Source organism: Indicator indicator, chromosome 1 (genome assembly GCF_027791375.1).
Source record: "Indicator indicator isolate 239-I01 chromosome 1, UM_Iind_1.1, whole genome shotgun sequence".
NCBI lineage: Eukaryota > Metazoa > Chordata > Aves > Piciformes > Indicatoridae > Indicator > Indicator indicator.
In genome coordinates, this window is record NC_072010.1 from 68,255,170 (window position 1) to 68,275,021 (window position 19,852).

The following is a 19,852-nucleotide window of genomic DNA, read 5'->3' on the forward strand; positions in this document are numbered from 1 at the left end:
CTTCCTTGAATCATGTGCAAAAAGTAACAACCAGGGAGAAAAGGTAATTTGTAGAAAACAGTAATAATAAAAAAATTTAAAATACAATATAAAATACCTTTACCTTGGGGTTCTCTTGCAGCAGCATTCTTTTTGTCAGAGGGCTCAAGAATCTAAATCATTCCTTTTAAAATATACACTAAACTTTAATCACCAAAACACTGAGGTGAGAAGTGATACTTATTCTTCAAAAGTTTTCAGCATTCAAAATTCAGAATATTTGAGGTAGAACCAGGAATGAAGGAAACAGAAAATGGGATGTGAAATGTTAACTCTGAAATATTTTTTTTTAATCAAGACAGAAAAGCTAACAAAACCACATAATTAAAAAAAAAGACACACCTAAGTTTACCTTGTAAACCAAAATCCTCCTCTAACAACTAAATACTACAATTTATTGAAACCACCCCCATCATTTGTCAGTGTTTAACTAAAGCTGAATTTTAGCTTAGACAAAAAAGAAACTTCAAGCTCACAGTGATAGAAGCATTTTAACCTCACCACTTGGGCAAAAAAACCCAAGCCACCCACTAGCATTATATGAAGAAAACTGCCTTTTTAATATTAATTTTTTTTAAAAAGTATCTAAAAGTTATGTCATCTTGTGGAGCAAAAAGAAAATCCAAAAAACTATGAAAGTCATAATTTCTATGTTCATTTCAACTTTCCAAAACATTACCAAATACTGAGTTAACATTGCACACACACCCCCCAAAGAAAAAAAAATGCCACACCACAGAAACACACCAACAGTTTTTAGTTCAGATGGACCACAAAAAACACTGATACAGAGTTCAGGGGGAAAAAAAAAAAGTTTTTTTTTTTAAATTCCAGCTTCAGCTATTTAAAAAAGACAATATAAAATTGAGTATTTCATGTAAGAACAATGCTGGACAGCACACTCTTCTTGCAGACAACAAAGTTCAGAAGTTCATTTTGTTCTGAATAACATTCCTGACATTTTACATATGCCAATATTCACTCATTTCTCACACTTTGTGTTGCTAAAATTTGAATGTTATTTAGAATCAAATATGCTGAGGCACTTTTAAAAGCAACTGAATACATCCTATTTTTTATTAAAGTAGTCTTAACTTACTGAAAAAAAAACTATACCCTATGAGGAATGAAGTTTTTCCACATTTAAAATTTTCATAGCCAAGAACCTCACTGGTACTTTTACAACTATATTATGCTAGTGAAGACAAATGTGTTATTTTAGATTCAAATTATTTCATCTGCTTGACAACAACCTATTAGGTCACAAGGCAGACAACAAGAGAACAATAACATAGGTCTCTAGCTTTTAAGTTTTACTAACTCTTATGGGGAATGAGTATCGCTTTGTGAGGAGCTCATATCTGGGAAAGCATTTAGAGACTGCATAAAAATGAAAAATAAAAATACTGGTATATAAATAGGTCATGAAGATTAAGATGCTTTTCTTATATTAATCTTACTTAGATTTCTGGGCTTTAAAGCAGAATATCACAGAACTGACAGTGGAAAATGAAGCTGGGTTGTTTACCACAACCATAAGTTAAAGTTAAATCACCAAATAAAAGGATTACAGACTCAACCGGGAAAAAGCACTAGGTCAGGACTGCAATCTCTATTAATTAGGTATCCCAGCTGGGCAGTGGGTATGCAGCTGTTAACTTGATCAATGACTTACCTAAATGTCATCTCTACTGATTCGCTTATAAATTACCAGCAAGTGAGACTAATGTACAGGTGCTAATTTATTTAAACTGTTCTCTGCAGTTCTACATAGCTTTATAAACTGCATCTGGCACCTAATGTTAGCTGTCAGTTGTACTTAGACATGCCTGTCCTAACGACTCTGTTCATTAGAAATGAGCACAAATTATGAAATATTGTGAAAAATGATACATCAAATGGAATGGGCAAAGCAAATCAATTAGAAAAACTTCATAGCACATATGCACGCATAGGAGAAATAAAACATCCTAGCTTCAGAGTGAGGTCTATAATACCAATTAAAAAGCAATTGGTAGACTTCTGAAGAGTTATATATCAATTTGCTGGATTTTTTTTTCTCCTCTAGAAATACAGTTGTAATGCACAGCTTAACTTTTCATTCCTAAATAAAAGCATCAGTAAGAGGCAATTTTGCTTCCACAACATCCAGAAGGATTAGCAAGTAAGTCAACTTATTTTCCTGTTTGAAATTTCACAAGGTTTAGCTTTTATTAAACTATACCTAAGACTCCAGTGAAGGACAGAATCCCATGATGTCTACTTTTGAAATACACTTTGCAGACTGATTAACGGTAGAAGACATGGAGGTATATAAGCACTCATCAGAAAGAATTATTACTGCTCGAAATGTAAAGCTTGATAATTCTCCTGCCAGTGCTTAAGCAGCTTTTATATTTTTATAACAGAAATTTAATTATGCATAGCAGACATTATTACACACTCTTAAGTATTTTCCAACACCTGATGAAATAGGGAAAAAAAAAAAATCAAATGTACCAGAGATACTTGGTGTCACCAAACAGAACACTGCTCTTCTGACTCCAGTTCTCATTCCTTTCAGAAACAGCCTGCAAGACAGAGTCCCCTGCATTGCATGTGTAAATGCTAATTTTCAGAATGAATCTATTTTTACTAATGATGCAGCTCAGTTAATCTGTGCAAACTATCATAGTACTGTGGATTCACACATAAACCACTATTTAGGTATGGTTGTTTTCCATTTCTTGCAGTCTTACTGTCTGTAAGCCTTCACCCTAGAACCTATCAAGGAAGGAAGCCAGACTGCAGACTAATGCATTCTCCCACAATTAACCTTTTGGGTAAACTGGAAATTAGCATCATCACTAACCTGAGAGGTATTCTAATCGCAGGCCAATGCATGAATACAAAGAAGTAACTCCAAAACAAAGGTCACTAAATGTAAGGAAAAAAAATCTGAAAAGTACATTAAGGAGGAAATTCTATAGTCTGTACAGAAATAAGAAAGCCAATGTAAAGAAACAAGCCACTATTAGTGCTGACCCAGATGCCTTGATGAATACTTGCACTGCTGTCAGGACCTTATCCCCTCTACACTGGCACTGGCAGGGTCTCAGTGTTAGCACTTGTCTGTAGAAGAGCAATGTGGTGGTATTTAATATTTTGAATGAAAGTAGTCATGGTATCAGTGCATAGCTTTGTACCCAAAGCTTGATTTCCTATGGATTTGTGACTCGAACTCAAGCTTCCCTTATGGATTTTCTGATACCTGAAATCAAGTTTTATTTCAGCCTTTTTCTCAGCAGGCCATTTACTGTGAGTCTCTCCTCTACTTTGCTAGCTATTTTCAGAGAAGTTTTCAGAACTTAGTTTTGAAGCCTGTCAAATGTGTTTGAAATCAGCCTGTATCACCACCTACAGATGCAGTGCTTTCTTGGCATAAGCACGCTGTCAAGACCTCTTATGTGGACATAGCTACACTGACAGAATTTTGCTATTGAGAAGGGTAACAAACAATCATCTTGCCCTGAAAAAAAACTAAACCCACATCTCTTTTGGCACATACCACATTACTTCATCTGCCCTTAGGGCCCTGCTGATACACTGTGCTGCCATGCCTATAGTAATAGTGCTGCTGTTGCACAGAGAACACTTCAGCTATGAGACTTCACACAGCTTCACCTAAATGAATGTCACCAAATGACATTTCTTCTCCCTACCTCTGACATGATAAAATAAGACAGAAATGACAGAAGTGAAGACCAGGTGGGACATTAAAAAAATATATACATGCAACAAAACATTTTGCTGAGTGAAAGGGAGCGTATCTATACATGAGCCTAAATGACACAGAGAAAGAGGAGGCCACTCATCTGTCAATTATCAGAGGAAATGGAGCTACTGATACAAGCTTAAATTCACATCTGTATTAAAATCCATAAGTTAAACCACAGCACTAGTTATAAAACTATCTATAAAATTTAATTTCCATTACCAGCAATCACAGTATCACACAAGAAAACCTGACTTAAATATACACAGCAGGTCAAATTGTGGGTAAACATTTCAAAGTGCTACACAAAGCTTTACAGTGCCTCTTAAAACCTCAGATCAAGGAGATTATCCATTAGTACTTTTAAAAACAACCTACTGTGCTCTAGCAAGATACGGTATACAGGTCTATACCGTAATGTTTGACCTCACATGGTACCAGGGTTAGAATCTCTATTCACAGTCACAGTTGAATGTTTGCAATGTATAGTTGCACTCTTTCTTATTCTGACAGTTTGATTAAAATTCACAGAGAGCTGAGGGGCTCATGCTGAAGTAAAGTGCTTTCAATATCTGAAACTCTACAGTAAATTACTTCTCCAACAGAGCAACTGTACTTACATCAATATCCTCTTGGGTAAAAGTTTCTGGATCTTCTCCCATCATGTTGGCTAAATGTCTCTTTCCTAGGTTGAACTCTTCAATCTGTTTTTCAATAAATTCTTCTGTGTACTTCTCAGGTCCTGAGGCTCCTATATTTTTCCTCTGCACTGCTGTAGTGGTATAGATTAGCCTTAACTTCTAACCAGAACAAAAGAGAGAAAAGCAAGAGATTTATTTTGTATTTTTGGCACAGTGAGCTCTAAATAAAATGAATAATATAATAAACCATTCATACCTATTACAAGATTGAACACATGATTGTAATAAATTAGAAAAGACAGCATTATGCATGAAACCATTATCTTCCAATCTCGTAATTCCCATAAACAGATAAACATATTCTAAAAGATGAGCATTTTCTCACAGTACAATTAATTCAGATGATTTTTCTGATGGAAAGCAATGTAGTATCATATCAGGCACATCCGGCAAAAGCAAAACAGCACTGACCCAACTGATGCATTCTTAAAAGATTTTATTTTTAATTTATAATAAATAAATAAATCTATCAGCATATAAGCAGGTTTTCCCTTCACCTAAAGGTATCCCACAACAAAGTGTAAGAATGATCTGCGGGGCAGCTCTCTAGAGACTTTCAGAAACATGTGGCTGCACAAATACCACTAAAGGCTCTGTCTGGAAAGACTATGGTGCACTCCTTCCTTGTTCACAGTGCCAGAATGGTTCTTAAGCTACTTTCCTGACTCAGGTAGAATAATTAGAAACTTGGTAAGGTGGTTCTCACCAGCCAGTACTACTGAGCCAATGCTCAGAAGTCATAACTCAGTGTACAGTTACCTTTTGAGTTTTGTGGGATACAGCTTTGGCTTCTATTTCTATTAAGACAAGCAGGAGTTAAGATGACTGATTTCCATCAAATTCTCTGCCATACAAATTGGAGCTTCACTGACAGAGTCAAATGTCCCAGATCTGGCCTAGTGCCAATATTATGCACTATTTTGTCTCTCCAACATTAGTATCACAGAAATCTACATCTTAATTATTCCAGAAACTGAATGAGAACCAATTATTTGTCTGGTCTTTGTGGGTGGGAGGAGGGATGGAATTACAAGAAAAAAGGGTGTGTGAGCCAGAAAAACAAAGACAGAAAAAGAATAATTTCTGAATCAGAAAAATACCCAGTTCTATTCATCAAGACACTTCTCTCTGGTCTCTTCAACATGCCACAGTTTGGGTTTGTGAGTAGACAGTGCAGTTTCACAAGGCAGAGCAAGCATATCTCACAGTCCAGCCCTGCAATTCCTTTTTCCTCCACCTCCTTCATTTGTCCAGTGCTAACTCTGGCACCAGACCCTTCTGCAAGCTAGCTCAGATCCTGAAATGCAAAACACTAGCTTCTGCATCCTCCCAACAAGTGGGCAGTTATAACCTGAACTGGTAAGCCCAAGTAACTTGACAGTGAAAAGAGCCAAAAGTGACCTGAAAAGGTATCTGAACCACACAACCGGGAGTGGGGAAGTAGAAACAAAGTCCTCTTTTTATCTTCATTTGTTTGAGCAAATTATTAAATTGCATCCGCTGCTCCTGGGGCTGCAGCCTCAGTCTACCTTTACCCAAACATTAAAACTCAAACATGCATAGCGAAGTGAACTAGTTAGCATTCTTATTATGAGCAATGGAATAAAGCTAACATGATTGAAATGATTAAATGTCCAAGAGAAAACAACTGTCTTCTCGCAACTACAATTTAGACATGCTGACTATTTTGATGGATTTTACCAGTCAAAGGTGAGGTAATGAATAGCATAAAATACTTGCTATCTTTCTGTAACTAATACAACACTAACCTTCAAAACCACAAAGACAGTTATAACCACAAAGACAGAAACACACATCTCATCAAAACAAGCTGACAAGATGCAAGACAAACACAAGAGTGTTCCACATTCTGTTACTTAACAGGAGTTGGCTTACACAAACTCTTGTGACTAGAAGGTTTGGATGTTCTATATTACATGGTCAAGTCCTACATGAACTGGAAATGAAACACAGCTTTTCTTATAATTTCAGAGCCTAGCTGGTATTCTTGACATCTGGCAGCCTAGTATGGACCAGTGCAACACATCCAATTTTCTTCACCAATTTGTAAAGCTATTCATGATCAATTTACCTGTCCATGGCTGTCTCAAGTTTCAACGTATAACACCTCCACTTACTTATTTGGAATAAAGATTACAGTACTGTGCCTTAAGCTTATGTATAGCACATGCCTGTGATGCACTACAGGTCCTATGAATTCAATATGGTTCGATACAGAAGGCAAGATAATCTCTGAATAACAAACTCACTTGAGATGGAAAGAACTGACCCTCTTTCCTTTTACAATGTGGCATAAAGATATGCCTTCCAGGGTACGTACCTCAGAAAGACCACCAATACCTCTCCCAAGAAAGATCTAAAACCAACTCCAAAGTAGAATTTGGTGTTGAAAAATCTGTTGTTGGTTTGTAGTCTACACAGTTTGTATGTATCATATGCAATGCTAGTCCTGGTCTGTCCTCCCTTTTTTTGTCTATTTATAAAACATTCCTATTTTCTGCGAGGTTACATTGACACATACAGAATTAAAAGACAATCAAAATGTTAAATGTACACATTTTCCATAGTCAGTGCTCTGGTGATTTCTTAGAATCTAACACTAAGGAAAGCAGAGGTAACTGCATAGTCTCTCCTAGTTACTCCTCAGAAAAAAAAAAATATCTCCTGTCTTACTTAATAGTACTAATAGTAACGAACATATGATTCCTTATTACTTGGCCAAAATTGCTTTCTCTCTGATATGCTTTAAACAGAACTTTTTAAAAAACAAAACAAAACAAACAAACAAAAAAGAACCCCCACTAACCTTCCATGTTATTTCTGTCAATTTCTATTGTAATTTTCTCATTTTTGTCCTTCTTCCCTCAAGCTATTCATATTCCTCCCTAGCTTCAGTTTGGCACTAATCAAAAGTCCCTGGACACACAAACTGTTCATAATTAGAAAACAGCCTCTTATGCAAATTATTATCTACTGTATTGGTACCTCTTCTGGGATAAGAGTACCATTTCATGGGTGATACAGGCAAGAACTGCAAAGCACAGCTAAATGCTTCTAGCATTTCAGCCAATCAAGAAAGCACACTCTTCTGCTTCCTAGAGGAAACCACCAAGGTTTGCATTTCCTTCTATACACATTTCTGAAAGCATTACTGCAGATAGGAGCCTCACCAGTTTTTGTACAGAATAATGGTTAGCAGTACTCCTGAAATAACAGACTCTTCCACTAGGACAAGGGAGAAAGGAAAGCCTTTATCTCTGGACACAATTCCTTGGTCTTAACCATCCCCTCCCAACTCCTTCCCAGGAAACCTAGTACTAAAATGCTGTTTGGCAAATCCTGACTTTCCAGGGGGATCTTAAATTTATAGGAAATCAGCTTATGTAAAGTTTGCCTCATTAAAAATGCAGGGGGAGGAGGGCATTTTTAGACAACTTCAACTTCTCTGGCATATTTTCCTTCAGCAGGGAAAAAAAAAAAAAAAAAAAGAAAACCACAACTAAACAACAACAAAAAAAAAAAGGAAAAAAGAACACCTCTGTTAACTCATCCTGTTTATTTGCTTCACTGGAGTTATACAGATATGAAATCAACACAGGTCATTAACTGAGGAATCAAGCTTCTGGTACTTCTGGAATGGGAGAGAAGCAGAATCAACAACAGGAGGCTTAAATTCAAGAGAAAATATTGTCTGTTTGACAACATGACAATTACAGGGATTGAAGAAGACACCAAATGATGTGGCATGCATGGTTACACCATTTTCATGCTGCTTCCATGGCTTTAAGCTGGCAGACTTGAACCACCTCTTTTTCTGAAATCACGCAGCGCATAAACAAATTTGTATTAAAAAGTTATCTTCACAATAGAACTTCACTAGGACACGTGGACCTCGAGCTGTATAACCACATCAGCATGAAGGACTAAAGCTGCCCTGTCTTCCTTGATCAGATTATTGGCACAGCTAGTGCTACTGAACCCCACAGATGTACAAGACAGACAACTGTCCTCTGGTGACTTGTCACACAAGAAAACACACGTCATAGTCATACAGAATGCAAGTGCTCGAACCCATCCCAAGTTTCTACAGAATTACTTTCTGTTCAACAGGCAAGTTTTGGCTTTATAATGTGCTGGGTTACAAAAACGTGTTTTAATTACTTTACTCAACATTTATGTTACCTCAGGTTTCAATTGGCCTACCAACTAATTAGGTGAACCAGTATCAGGTTTATGATGTAAGAAGCAATTTGTAAAACATCTCAGAAAGTATCACAAGGTGTCAGCAAACAAACATAAGTGATTTTTATACTACTTTTTCTTCTGATTAAATACTTCATGAAATCAGCTATAAATTTGCCAAAACAAAGTCTCTTGACAGGTAGCTCTAAAACTGCATCTCCCCCACCCAGAAAAATCTACTTTCTGTGCATATTGGACCACACTTGCATATCAAATTTTGTTCACACTGTATACTACGCAAATAAAAGATAGCTCTAAATGTACAGATACGTGGCGAGTGCCAGGTAAGTGTAACAGGAAACAGAAAATTTAGACCCTGTTGCTTTGAGACACAAGTTACTGAATAACAACAGGCTCTTCAACTGCACAAAAAAGCTGCTCCCAAGCATTTAGCTCTGATTCACCGAAGTGCTATCATCACCTTCTGATATCAGTATTAACATCATCCTCAGGGATTTAGAAAAGGTACCCAACCCAAGCAAATTAAATAGCATACACAGTACTCTGAACTCTTCTGTTGATACCAGATACTCAGTCACATAAGTGATTGACAGTAGCTAGATCTTTTTTAATTTCTAAATTCTGGTCTCTGCAGTTTGCTTATCAGAAGAACAAGAAACTAAACCTGTTTTTCAGTCAAAGCTAAGAGGTACTGGAATTACAAAGCTTCTCTCTCATTTACAATCTCAACGTGAGATACTTTCAAATACATTAAAACAATCCAAGAAATAAAACTGTTTCTCTGACAAAGACAGACAAGAAGTAATGAATTAAATTCTAGAAAGAGATTTCTAGGGCAGGCATCATAAAAGAAGTTCCCTTACAGTAAGGACAGGTAAGTGCTTGATGTAAGAAATTGTTATAGCAGGTCAGAACAATGATACATCAACTTAGTACTCTGTCCTCATCAGCTGCCAGTCTCAAAGGCACAAGAAGAGTACAAACAAGTAGTGATAATTTTCAAGGGACGCTTCCCGGGTTTCCAGCAGTCTGTGGTTCAGAGACATGCTGACACCTTGCTCTTAACAGTCCTCAGTGGAATTGCCTTCCAAGGTTTTTAAATTTCTTTTTGAATTCACATAAGTGGTTAGTATCCTGAATATCCTCATCAAACAGTCTTACAGGTTAACTGCAACTTATGGAAAGAGGAGTCTCTAAGTTTCCTGAGCCCTGCTTCCACTAGTTCCCTACATATCCTTTGGTTCAGACAGTTAGATGATTAATATATAGCTATAGACTTAGTTACTGATGACAGATCTCTCAAGGCCTCTTCCAACCTTACCATCTACAATGGCTCCTCCTTCAAGATCAATTTTTGAGTTCAAACTCAAGAAAGTTCCTGGCTAGGAAAGCTAAGTCACAGTCATAATCACACCTTTGATACAGTATAATCAAAGCAACAGAAACTATTCCAACTGAGAACATGAATTCAAGCATTACAACTATTTTCAGACTTATTCTCATTCCTTGGACAACTTATTTCGGGCTGCTGCAAAAAGAACTGCTCACACGGGCACCAGGTCTTTCTTTATCCCTGATGGGTAAAGTTAATCTACAAGTAACCATTATGAACAGTTCCAACTGCCCCTTCCAGTATTACCTTTCACTTCTTTGCTACATCTATCTTCCCTTACCTCGTGGTTTGGTTTAGTTCAGTCACTGAACAGTTCTTCAGTCCTTATTATCCTAAATTACTTTGTAACTTAAAAGTGTTACTAGAATGCCTTTTTATTCACTTGCTGCTCACTGATTAAATATACATACAGGTGTATCAAATACCACTCCACAAACAGTGGCTGTCCTCAATACTGGCAGCAGCTAAGCATTTTAATTAAACAGCAATCAGCTGAACACCAGTATCTCTCAAAACAAACTGGTAATTCTCTTCAATCAGAAGTTACAGCACTTGTGGAGCACGTTTCTTTCTCCACTGCAGGAACTGGGAGATTTCATTATCTACTTACCTGCTGATGAAACACAATTTAAGACGATCTACCTAGAAAAATATCTTAAAGTAGAATCACAGAATAATTTGGGTTGGAACAGACGTTTAAGGGTCATTAGTTCAACTCCCTACAGTAAGCAGAGACATCTTCAACTAGATCAAGTTGCTCAGAATTCTGACCATGAATGTTTCCAGGAAGGGGACATCTTCCACCTCTCTGAGAAACCTGTGCCAGTGTTTCACCACTCTGACTGTAAAATATTTCTCCCCTTATATCTAGTCTAAATCTATCTTCTTTCAGTTTAAAACCATTAACTCTTGTTCTAGCACAACAGGTCCTGCTAAAAAGGCTGTCCACATCTTTCTTACAGGCCCTCTTTACGTATAAAGGTCACTATAAAGTCTCCCTGGAACCTTCTCTTCTCCAAGCAGAGCAACCCCAACACTCTCAGCCTTTCCTCACATATATGTTTCCAGCTCTCTGATCGTTTTTGTGGCCCTCCTCTAGAACTTGCTCCAACAGGTCCTTGTCTTTCTTGTGCTGAGGGCTCCAGAGCAGCCCCAGTATTCCCAGTGATCTCACCAAGGCGGACTCTGTTCTAGTGATACATATACAATAAATCAGAGTTTAATTACGCGTTTTCGTTACATTAAACGCTGCTCAAAAACGTGCTGACTTGAACGCGGCTCTTACATTCCCCGTCCCAGTGCTGCCCCTTCTCGGCGCCAGCCCCGCGCACACACCGCCGGCACCCGGTAGGCCTCCGCTCCGTCGGCCCGGCCGCCCAGAAGCGGCACCACAACCCGGGACTCCGAAACGAGCGCGCTGTCAATTCGTCATGAACATCCCTGCTCCGCAGCAGCTGCGGACACGCGAATCCGCCCCATAGCTGCCCGCTCCTCCACCTCCCGCAGCCTCCGCGCTTGCGTCCTGCCACCGCACGAGAACCACTCCCCCGCCCCAGAGCGGAGCCCGCGGACCTGGACCACGGAGGGCCATAGAGAAAGGGCCAAGCCTGGCTCTCACCTGGGCGCGCAGGCCGCCGGGCGGTGCCAACGCACTCCAGCGGCCGCCCAGCCGCAGCACGCGCGCCACGGCCACCGCCATGCCCTCAGCTGTCCGCCCCGGCCACCAGGGCAGGGCAGCTCGCCACCGAAGGCCCCGGCGCCGCCGATTGGCGAGGGAGACTAGAGGGGCGGAGCCGGAGGCGCGCTTGCGCGCTGCGCTCACCCCCACTGTGCTGTGCGCGGTGCCGCTGCGCCTGGCCCAGCAGCTGGGCTGGCTCTTGGCGCCGTGGGGGCGTGTTTTGGGAGGGTGGCTGGTCGCGGACGTAAATCACAGCGGTGCTGTTAAAATGCACACTAATCTTTAAAACTACGTTTTATAACTTGCAGTATGGTCGCACCATGGACCAGGTCAGCAGTAGGCCCCGAGCGTGTGCCTGACGCCAGAGATGGACTCTTACTCCGGTAGAACACGCCTCTGAAGGAAAAGGCTAAAGTTGTTATTCGTGCTTACACAGGTAGCATTGGAAATTGCAGGTATTCCTGGAAACATTCGAGGTCAGGCTGGACGGGCCCCTTCGCAATATGATGTGGTTAAAGATGTCCCACCTCACTGCAGGCAGATTGGAACCAGCCATTCTATGATTCTGTTTCTCGTGCAACATCACTACCCTAGATAGCTGCAGCAAAAAGTATGTTTCATGCTAGCACTAGGGGTTTTATCAGTGGGGAAAAAAATTTTTAGAAATAGAGTCATAAAATCATTTAGGTTGGAAAAGACCTTCAAGATCAAGTCCAACTATTAACCTAGCACTGCCAAGGTCACTGCTAAACCACATCTACGCATCTTTTAAATACTTCCATGGATGGTGGCTTAACCACTTTTTCATGCAGCTTGTTCCAATGCTTAATAACCCTTTCAGTGAACAAACTTTTGGTAATATGACACCTAAACTTCGCTTGGTGCAGCTTGAGACCGTTTACTCTTGTCCTGTTACTTGTTACTTGGGAGAAGAGACCTATGCAACCCCCTCTACAATCTCCTTTCATGTAGGTGCAGCTGTTGTCTTTTGCTAGGGGGTGTTGGTATCTATACTGTCACCTTCCAAGGTGTCATGAGTCTGGATGCTGAACCTTCACAACTTGAGAATTTTCATCATTCCCCCAAGTTACATAATATATGCCCTTAGAGGTGATCAGATTTTGGTAGTAGTGTTTTCTACCACGGGAAAAGTGAAAATTAAATTAAAACTTAATTTCTAGACGTTCTACTTCAGACTTACTTGGACCTTATTCTCTCTAGGAGCAGTTATTAATTGAGAGGAAAGTCAGAAAGTAAATCTCTTGTTTTCTGGATTTTTTTTTTCTTTTCATTTTTTCACAGGTGCTCTTGCTTCTTCCCCACATGTAAATAGCATTTCCTCCCTAGCATATAAAATAAGGTATAAGAAAACTGGCTATGGGAAGGGAAGTCCCCCTTGGGGGGAGGTCAAGGAGAAGCTGCCTAGAAAGGTGCATTTATTCTCACAGTTACTAACAGTGAAAATGAAAACATCGGTAGTTTTATTCGCATGGATACATAAAAGTGAATGCAAGCAATGCTGCATCAAATGAGAGCAGTGAGCTGCTCTGTCCTGTGTACATCTGGCCCATTACTGGGAACTACAGCCATGCTTTCATGCACAGAATGCATAGAGGTGGCATTTGATTACCAGCTGTTTCTCCAAAAGAGAAGGAAGACTTGGTTAGGGTCACAGTCCCACTGACCCACCTCCTGGAGCAGCCAGCAGAGCTGAAGCAGCAGAGAAAGCCGGAGATGGTATGGCCTGCTCCAAGGCCCGTGGTGAATCTCATCTGCCATCTGTTGCCCCACACCTTGGCTTTATTCAGTAGTGGAGGAACTCCTCAGTCCTCACCGCTCTGAGCAATTGTTATCTCTCATCCTTGTGAGCTCTACAGAAACAAAGTGCCTCTGAAGTGAACAGTTTTCATTCCCCACATATAATTAATTGTCAATTAAACTTGAGGAGCAGGACCACCTATAAAATGCCATCCACTTACACTTGGAAACTGATGTAAATCCAGCTCACTTGACTCCCTAAATTTGTCTGCTCCTGTACCCACTGTGAAAAAAATCCTAAGCACTTTTGCAGTCTGAAGCATGTTTTCAATGACATGAGAGTTCATGTCTGAGGGTACAAAGTTGTTCTCAAAAATTGTTGAATGGAGACTATGGTATAGGTGAAGTTCAGCATTTAATGACAAGGACCATGTTGTGTCTCTCTTGGGTCTTCAGATTTTTTTCCTTAGAAATTAATGGCTGCCCGTTCAAGGTGGAAGATTTTTGTACACGTTTCATTTAGTTATGTTTCCCAACCATCCTGCTGCTGCCGCCAAAGAGTTTACCTGGACTTGCTTGTCACTGGAAGACACTTCCACAGAGATGCCTGGGTGACTGATTTTTAGACTGATCCTATATCTGAATGTGAGTGCATGTAGTTACTAGTTGGGATACTTTGAAGAAAAGATACTTCTATGGTGGGTGCAGCTAATGTGTCCCAGAAAGGTTCATTTTAGTGGAAGAATTGCCACCTTTCCTCAAATAGGAGAAGTCTGGGTTTGCCAGTTCAAAATCAGTTTTTGGCACAAGCCAAGGTAAGATAAAAATAAGTGGAAGATATTTACATGCTCAACCCCTTGCATCCCCATCCCTCTGTCAAAAGTTTATTAAGACTGAGGTGGAGCGAAATGCAAGAAAACTGTGTTTAATCTTCTTATCCCAAGATTAACTCCAAAGGGCTTCTCTTTCTATCTCTGCATTTAGTTGACAGACTGTAGATGCTTACCTAATCCATGCAAACTATCCTGATGCTTTGCTAAGCCCTCTGCAGATCTTTAGTCTCTTGTGTGGCAGGAATGTCCTCCTGAACCTAGCTGGGCAATGTTCAACTCTGAGAATGTGATCAAATTGTGAACCTAATTACTCACATACTCAAGTAACTTCCCAATCATGCTGTATGTAGTCACATAACTGGGGACTATTGCCTGTGGTGCATTACCTGCTTTTGTTTTGAGACTTAGGTAATGAGGGTAAAGCGTGTAGTTTGGGATGATAAAAAGCTTTGGAGTGCTGTCTTTGAAGGATGGCCAGACATTAAGAAAATGGTGCTTCTGAAGTGAAAAATTGTTGAATGCAAAATAAGGAAGCCAGGCTGTGCCTGCCACGTGCATGGGTCAGGGGACAGCCTGAGGGACCCATCTGTAGTGTGTGCAAACTCTTGAGCACAAACCTAAGGCTGAGCCTCACTCCAAATTTGTTATTTCTCACATTACCAACCTACATGCAGACAGTCCTGCAGTGAGATTTGGAATGTCCTTTTGTAATCAGAGGTGGGAATGTAGATAGATGTGTTCAGGTTACTCCTGTGAATAGCGTGAATACAAATTGCTTGAGGAACAGGTATCCTAGTGTAAGCGATGGAGATGTATGAATCTCCATCTCACTGCTTCATAGATGCAGACAAAAAGATGGCAAGAATGGCAGTATTTGGTCAGACCAAATTTGGTCTGTTTAGCCTGATGGCTTCATTCTACCACTGGGCAATGACAGATGCTTATGGAAGAGTAGAAAGGGCAGACATACAGAGATACTTTCCTGATAATGTGTCCTGACCTGCAACGAGCTGAAAGCAGTATCTTAGGCTTAGATCTACAAAAAACTGAAGAAGGCAGGACTTCATGGAAGGTGTGGTAGGATATGCTGCCTTGCAACAGAGCAAGCTGATCTGCAGCAGAGAGGGTGGGACTATGAATTGGAAGACAAAGCAAATAGTTGTAGAAGAGTTAAAACTCAGGATGCTATAATCTAAATCCACTTCTGAAGAAATGCCTACATTTTTTTTAGTGCTTTTCCCTAAACAGAAACAAAAGAGGAGATTTGTTTTCAAATTCTAAAGTAAAGTTATTCTTAGAAACTACTTTGTGTTCTCTTTCACCTGTACCTTTCTTCCTTAGGCTGAAGTACTGGGGCACCTGTACCAAAAGGGACAGACATCACCAACACTCGTCCAGGGACTGAGTGGTTTGGCATCAGAGTCTGCATGGTGGGAACATTCCTCAGAGCCTAATCTTTCTCTTTAGACCCAGTGAAGTTTAGGAGCACCCAGATCCGGTGTTCAGCAAAAAAATGGAGGTTTCAGCTCAAGAGACCACTGGAGAAGGGTAACTTGGCAGAAAGCTTTGTCTTTCAGAAGCTGATCAGTATGTGGTTGAAAATAAAACAAAATGCATGTTAAAATGAAGAGAATTCTGCAGTATTTTAACTCTGTTCCAGTTAAGTGATTTCTAGATATTTTATGGCATATGTGTGCTTTCTGACATAAAAATTGTATTGAATTGATTTTTTTTATCACTAATGAAAACCTTGAGGCAGACGTATACAGAAGTCATGCTTTCTTAAATGCAAACAATTTTATTTTTAAAAGCTAATAATAAGAACAGCTGTTTGATTTCACCTACTTTTCTTCAAATGTTGAGTGAATACACTCCATTCTGTATAGTGCATGCACTAGGTACCTGAGGGTTGTCACTTATGTTATGCTGTAAAAGGCACAGCACTTAGGGGCTGTCAATCAAGTCTGTTGTGAGAGAGATCTTAAAAATCATTCTTCCAACAGTATTTATCAAATATAAAAATAAAATGTATATGACAACACCAAATGTACAGATACTGCATTTCATTTTCTAGTGAAAGTGGTTTGGACTGAGCACAGAATTAATAAAGGTGAATAAAAAATAGTTGGAGATCTCTGCTTGTAAAGCAGTGCCCCCTGTTTTGTTCCTTCCTACAGATTTTCTTCTGTATGAAAGAAGGTGCTCCCCAGATCTTCACTGCAGTTTGGATCACAGCCCCACATCTGTTTTGTCTTTTCTTCACAATTTTTTTTCCCACAGCTTCTGAGTATCATTGAGCATTGCAAGGCATTTTGGGGAGCATTCTTTTCTGCAGTATGTTCCATCTCTGCCATAATTTATGTGCTTGAGTAGTCCCCATTGAATTTGCAAACAGTTCTCAGAAAGAAAGAGAACTTATATGGATGTAATTTGGAGGCATCTGAAGACAGTTTTATTCCGCATGGATGCCAGAGTCAGCCCAAAGAGATCCAAGTGCAGTGTCTGGGCCTATTTTTAGTTGGCAAGTACTTTTAGACTATGTAAAATGTCTTTGTCATTTGTCTACCATACACTTTGCCTCCATATGTTTATCACTATTGCTATTGCTGATTCAGTATTTCAATAATAGAATCATTTGGAGCTGTTCTTTAGACTAGGGTTTGCATCAGACTTTTTTGTCTCTGTATAATTAGACTAATGTCATTACTGAGCCTAGCAGCAATTTCAAGTCAGAGGTGGCATTATATCTAGAATCTGTGCTTATACTGCTAAATGAAAGAGGCCTGAGGACTGGCCTACAAAGTGACCTTGATGGAGTCACATGAGCACTGATCAGGGCCACCTTCCTCCTACAGCAGAGCTGCTTGAAACTGCCCAAAACAGAACAAGAGATACCAATAATCTTCCCCATCCATAGACACAAAGCAGTGGTAGTTTTATCTCTTTATCACACAGCAGGAAATTTATTTCTATTCCCATTACTGAACTGTTCAGATTTATAAACTTTTCATTATTGATTTTTCTAAGTACTGGAGACATATATATTCCGAAGAAAACAGTAGTTTTTCAAATTGTATATGCTTCCTGATATTCACTTATAGATAGGGAGTAGACACTGTAAGTCCTGTCTACTTCACTGGATAACCAGAAAATACATCTCAGAGCATGCCCTGTGAGACAACACCAGGGATATGCCAATGTACAGTTTATGGATGCTGCTGGAGGTTGTGCACTCCATCTGTATCTTTGTCAGACTGCAAGCTCCATTTTGGATTTAAGAGTAAGATAAGCCTTCTTGTGACCTCACATCTTTCTTGCTGGATTCATGTAGGGCACGTAACTGTCAGTGGCCAAGCATTATTCCATGGACTCCTATGGTCCCAGACATTAAGTTACTCCTCCTGAGGAGACCAGGTTGTTGAAAATATGGTCACCTTGGCCACAAACTAACCTGGCAGGAGACCTCATTCACCTTCTGAAAGCTGGATGTCAGCTGAAAAATTACAGAATAGAAGTGGTCCTCTCAGTATCTTTGGGGCTCAGGAAATCACAGATCCAGCACCTAACACTTTTCCATGTTTCTTGGAGGTGCTCTGAAGAGGATAAAGTGATTATTCAGAACTAAATTTCTTCTCCCCTTAAAATGAAAAGGATGAACAAAATACCAGCCCATCCAGAGCTGAAAAGGAATCTTGAACTTTATTTTAACAGGCTTAAAACATTTGGGATTTTTAAACAGCCGTAGCAGGAGAAGCTTCTGAGTCATGAGGGCTTCCACAGAAAGTCTAAAGAAATACATACAATGCATCTTTCACAGAAATAACAGAGAAAGAGAAGGACAAATTTGATCTAGATCAAGAAGGGAAAAAAAAAGAAAAACACCAAGTACTGTTGTTACTTTCTGACCATTACATTCAAATATAAAGGAAATAGTCTTCAGTTTTCTGCTATAGAACACTTTATAGAAACAAGCTATTTGTTTGCCTGTATTGAATTTATGGAAAGATTATAAAGTGTCCAGCAAAACCAAGTATTTAACATAACATGGATGTTATGAGAAAAGAACCAATTGTTCTTTGCTTCTTTCCTATTGCAGCAATGAGGCTCTACTTACACTCTGTCCTGTGGGTACCAGTACTGGAAAAACCAGTCAGAGCGACTCCTGGAAAAGGTCCTTTTCTCTTGTTCTGCTGTGCAAATTAGAACAGCTTAGTCCGCAATAATCCTGTGAGGGTGCAGGTGGAGAGGGTGGTAAGTGCAGGAAGCTATCGTTCAAACAGCAGTGCAAGAGTTAACCTGAGTGCAGAAGTAGTGCTCTGCTTTCTGAGAGCTAGTCTGACACGTGGAAAATAGTTTTGCCTCCAGGCATTTTATACTTGCCTGGAGAACCTGTCAGCTATTGACCACTTTGGGCTAAGTTCCAACTTGAGGAAATAATCCTGAGGAGAACAGTAGGAGGCACTATAGAACACTTTCTCTTTTCAACCATCTGACCTGCAGGTAGAAAGGCAGTCTCTGTTTTGACATGTCTTGCTCTGTCATCTTCCACCATCAAAAAAAGTGCTCAAGAGGGCAAATGACGCAGTCTGGAGCTCACTTATGAAATAGCACGCATAATTGAGATTGTTACAAGTATCAGTACGAACTGCCTGAATCATCACCTCTTTACATTTGAGATTCTAATACTGCATGTCAGCCTAAATCTGAACATCTGCAACAAGCAACTGTTTCTTGCATTATGATTTCAAAATGGGAGAAGAAACAGAGGAGGAAAAGGTTGCAGATTTTAGGGGGGAAAAGAGAAGGAATCTCCAACTTCTGTGAGCATAGTCACAAACTGACTGATTTACTTACTTTTTGATGACATGAGTCGTGTAATTTATAATGTGCTGCCACAATCCAATGACCGTGGTTGTCTGGCAGCAAATTATCCTGAACCTTGTGGAGGTAAGTAGGCTCCAGTTTATTTTAAAGAATGACAGACATTTTGTCTCTTTGGCCAAGACTTTTCAATCATTTTTAAAGTTACAGGGAAAGGTCAATCTGTGCTTAGATATACAATATGTTTAAAACAGATCACTTTAAATTATTTCAATTTACTTAAATAAAAGCAAAGCAAAATGAAAAGCTGGTTAAAGATCTTTTGGGATGGAACTCCACTGTCCTCTGAGGTATGATTGCTTTCCACTTTTCTGGATACATTAAAAAAAAAATCAAAATGGAGTTTCATTAAGAGTTTCTGTTGGAATCCAGAGATTCTGAGTAAATAAAGAAATAAATATAAGGTTTCTTTATGCAAGGAACCTTCAGGGAAAAAAAATCTTTTTGAGAATGAAGTTGTTAAGGAAAATGTAATACTATTCAAAATAAAAAAAATATATAGTTTCAAACACTAAAAGGAAAGAAGTCAGCTACTCTTTTGTGGGATCCATAGGACAGACATTTTTCTCTTTGGCTCTCATCTGTATTTCT

The 19,852-nt window shown here is 39.5% G+C and overlaps 1 protein-coding gene across 1 annotated transcript in view; it reads right to left on the minus strand.

Annotated features, from left to right (window-relative positions):
- The window catches only part of MRPS9 (mitochondrial ribosomal protein S9), a 35,284-nt gene extending 23,474 nt beyond the window's left edge, over positions 1–11,810 (minus strand). Inside the window, exons 1-2 of the mRNA XM_054385105.1 lie at positions 11,730–11,810; positions 4,414–4,593 (exon numbers count right to left, since the gene is read on the minus strand). Of these exons, the coding sequence (XP_054241080.1) occupies positions 4,414–4,593; positions 11,730–11,810 (261 nt within the window). The remainder of the gene's footprint in view (positions 1–4,413; positions 4,594–11,729) is intronic.
- Positions 11,811–19,852: the final 8,042 nt, after the last annotated feature.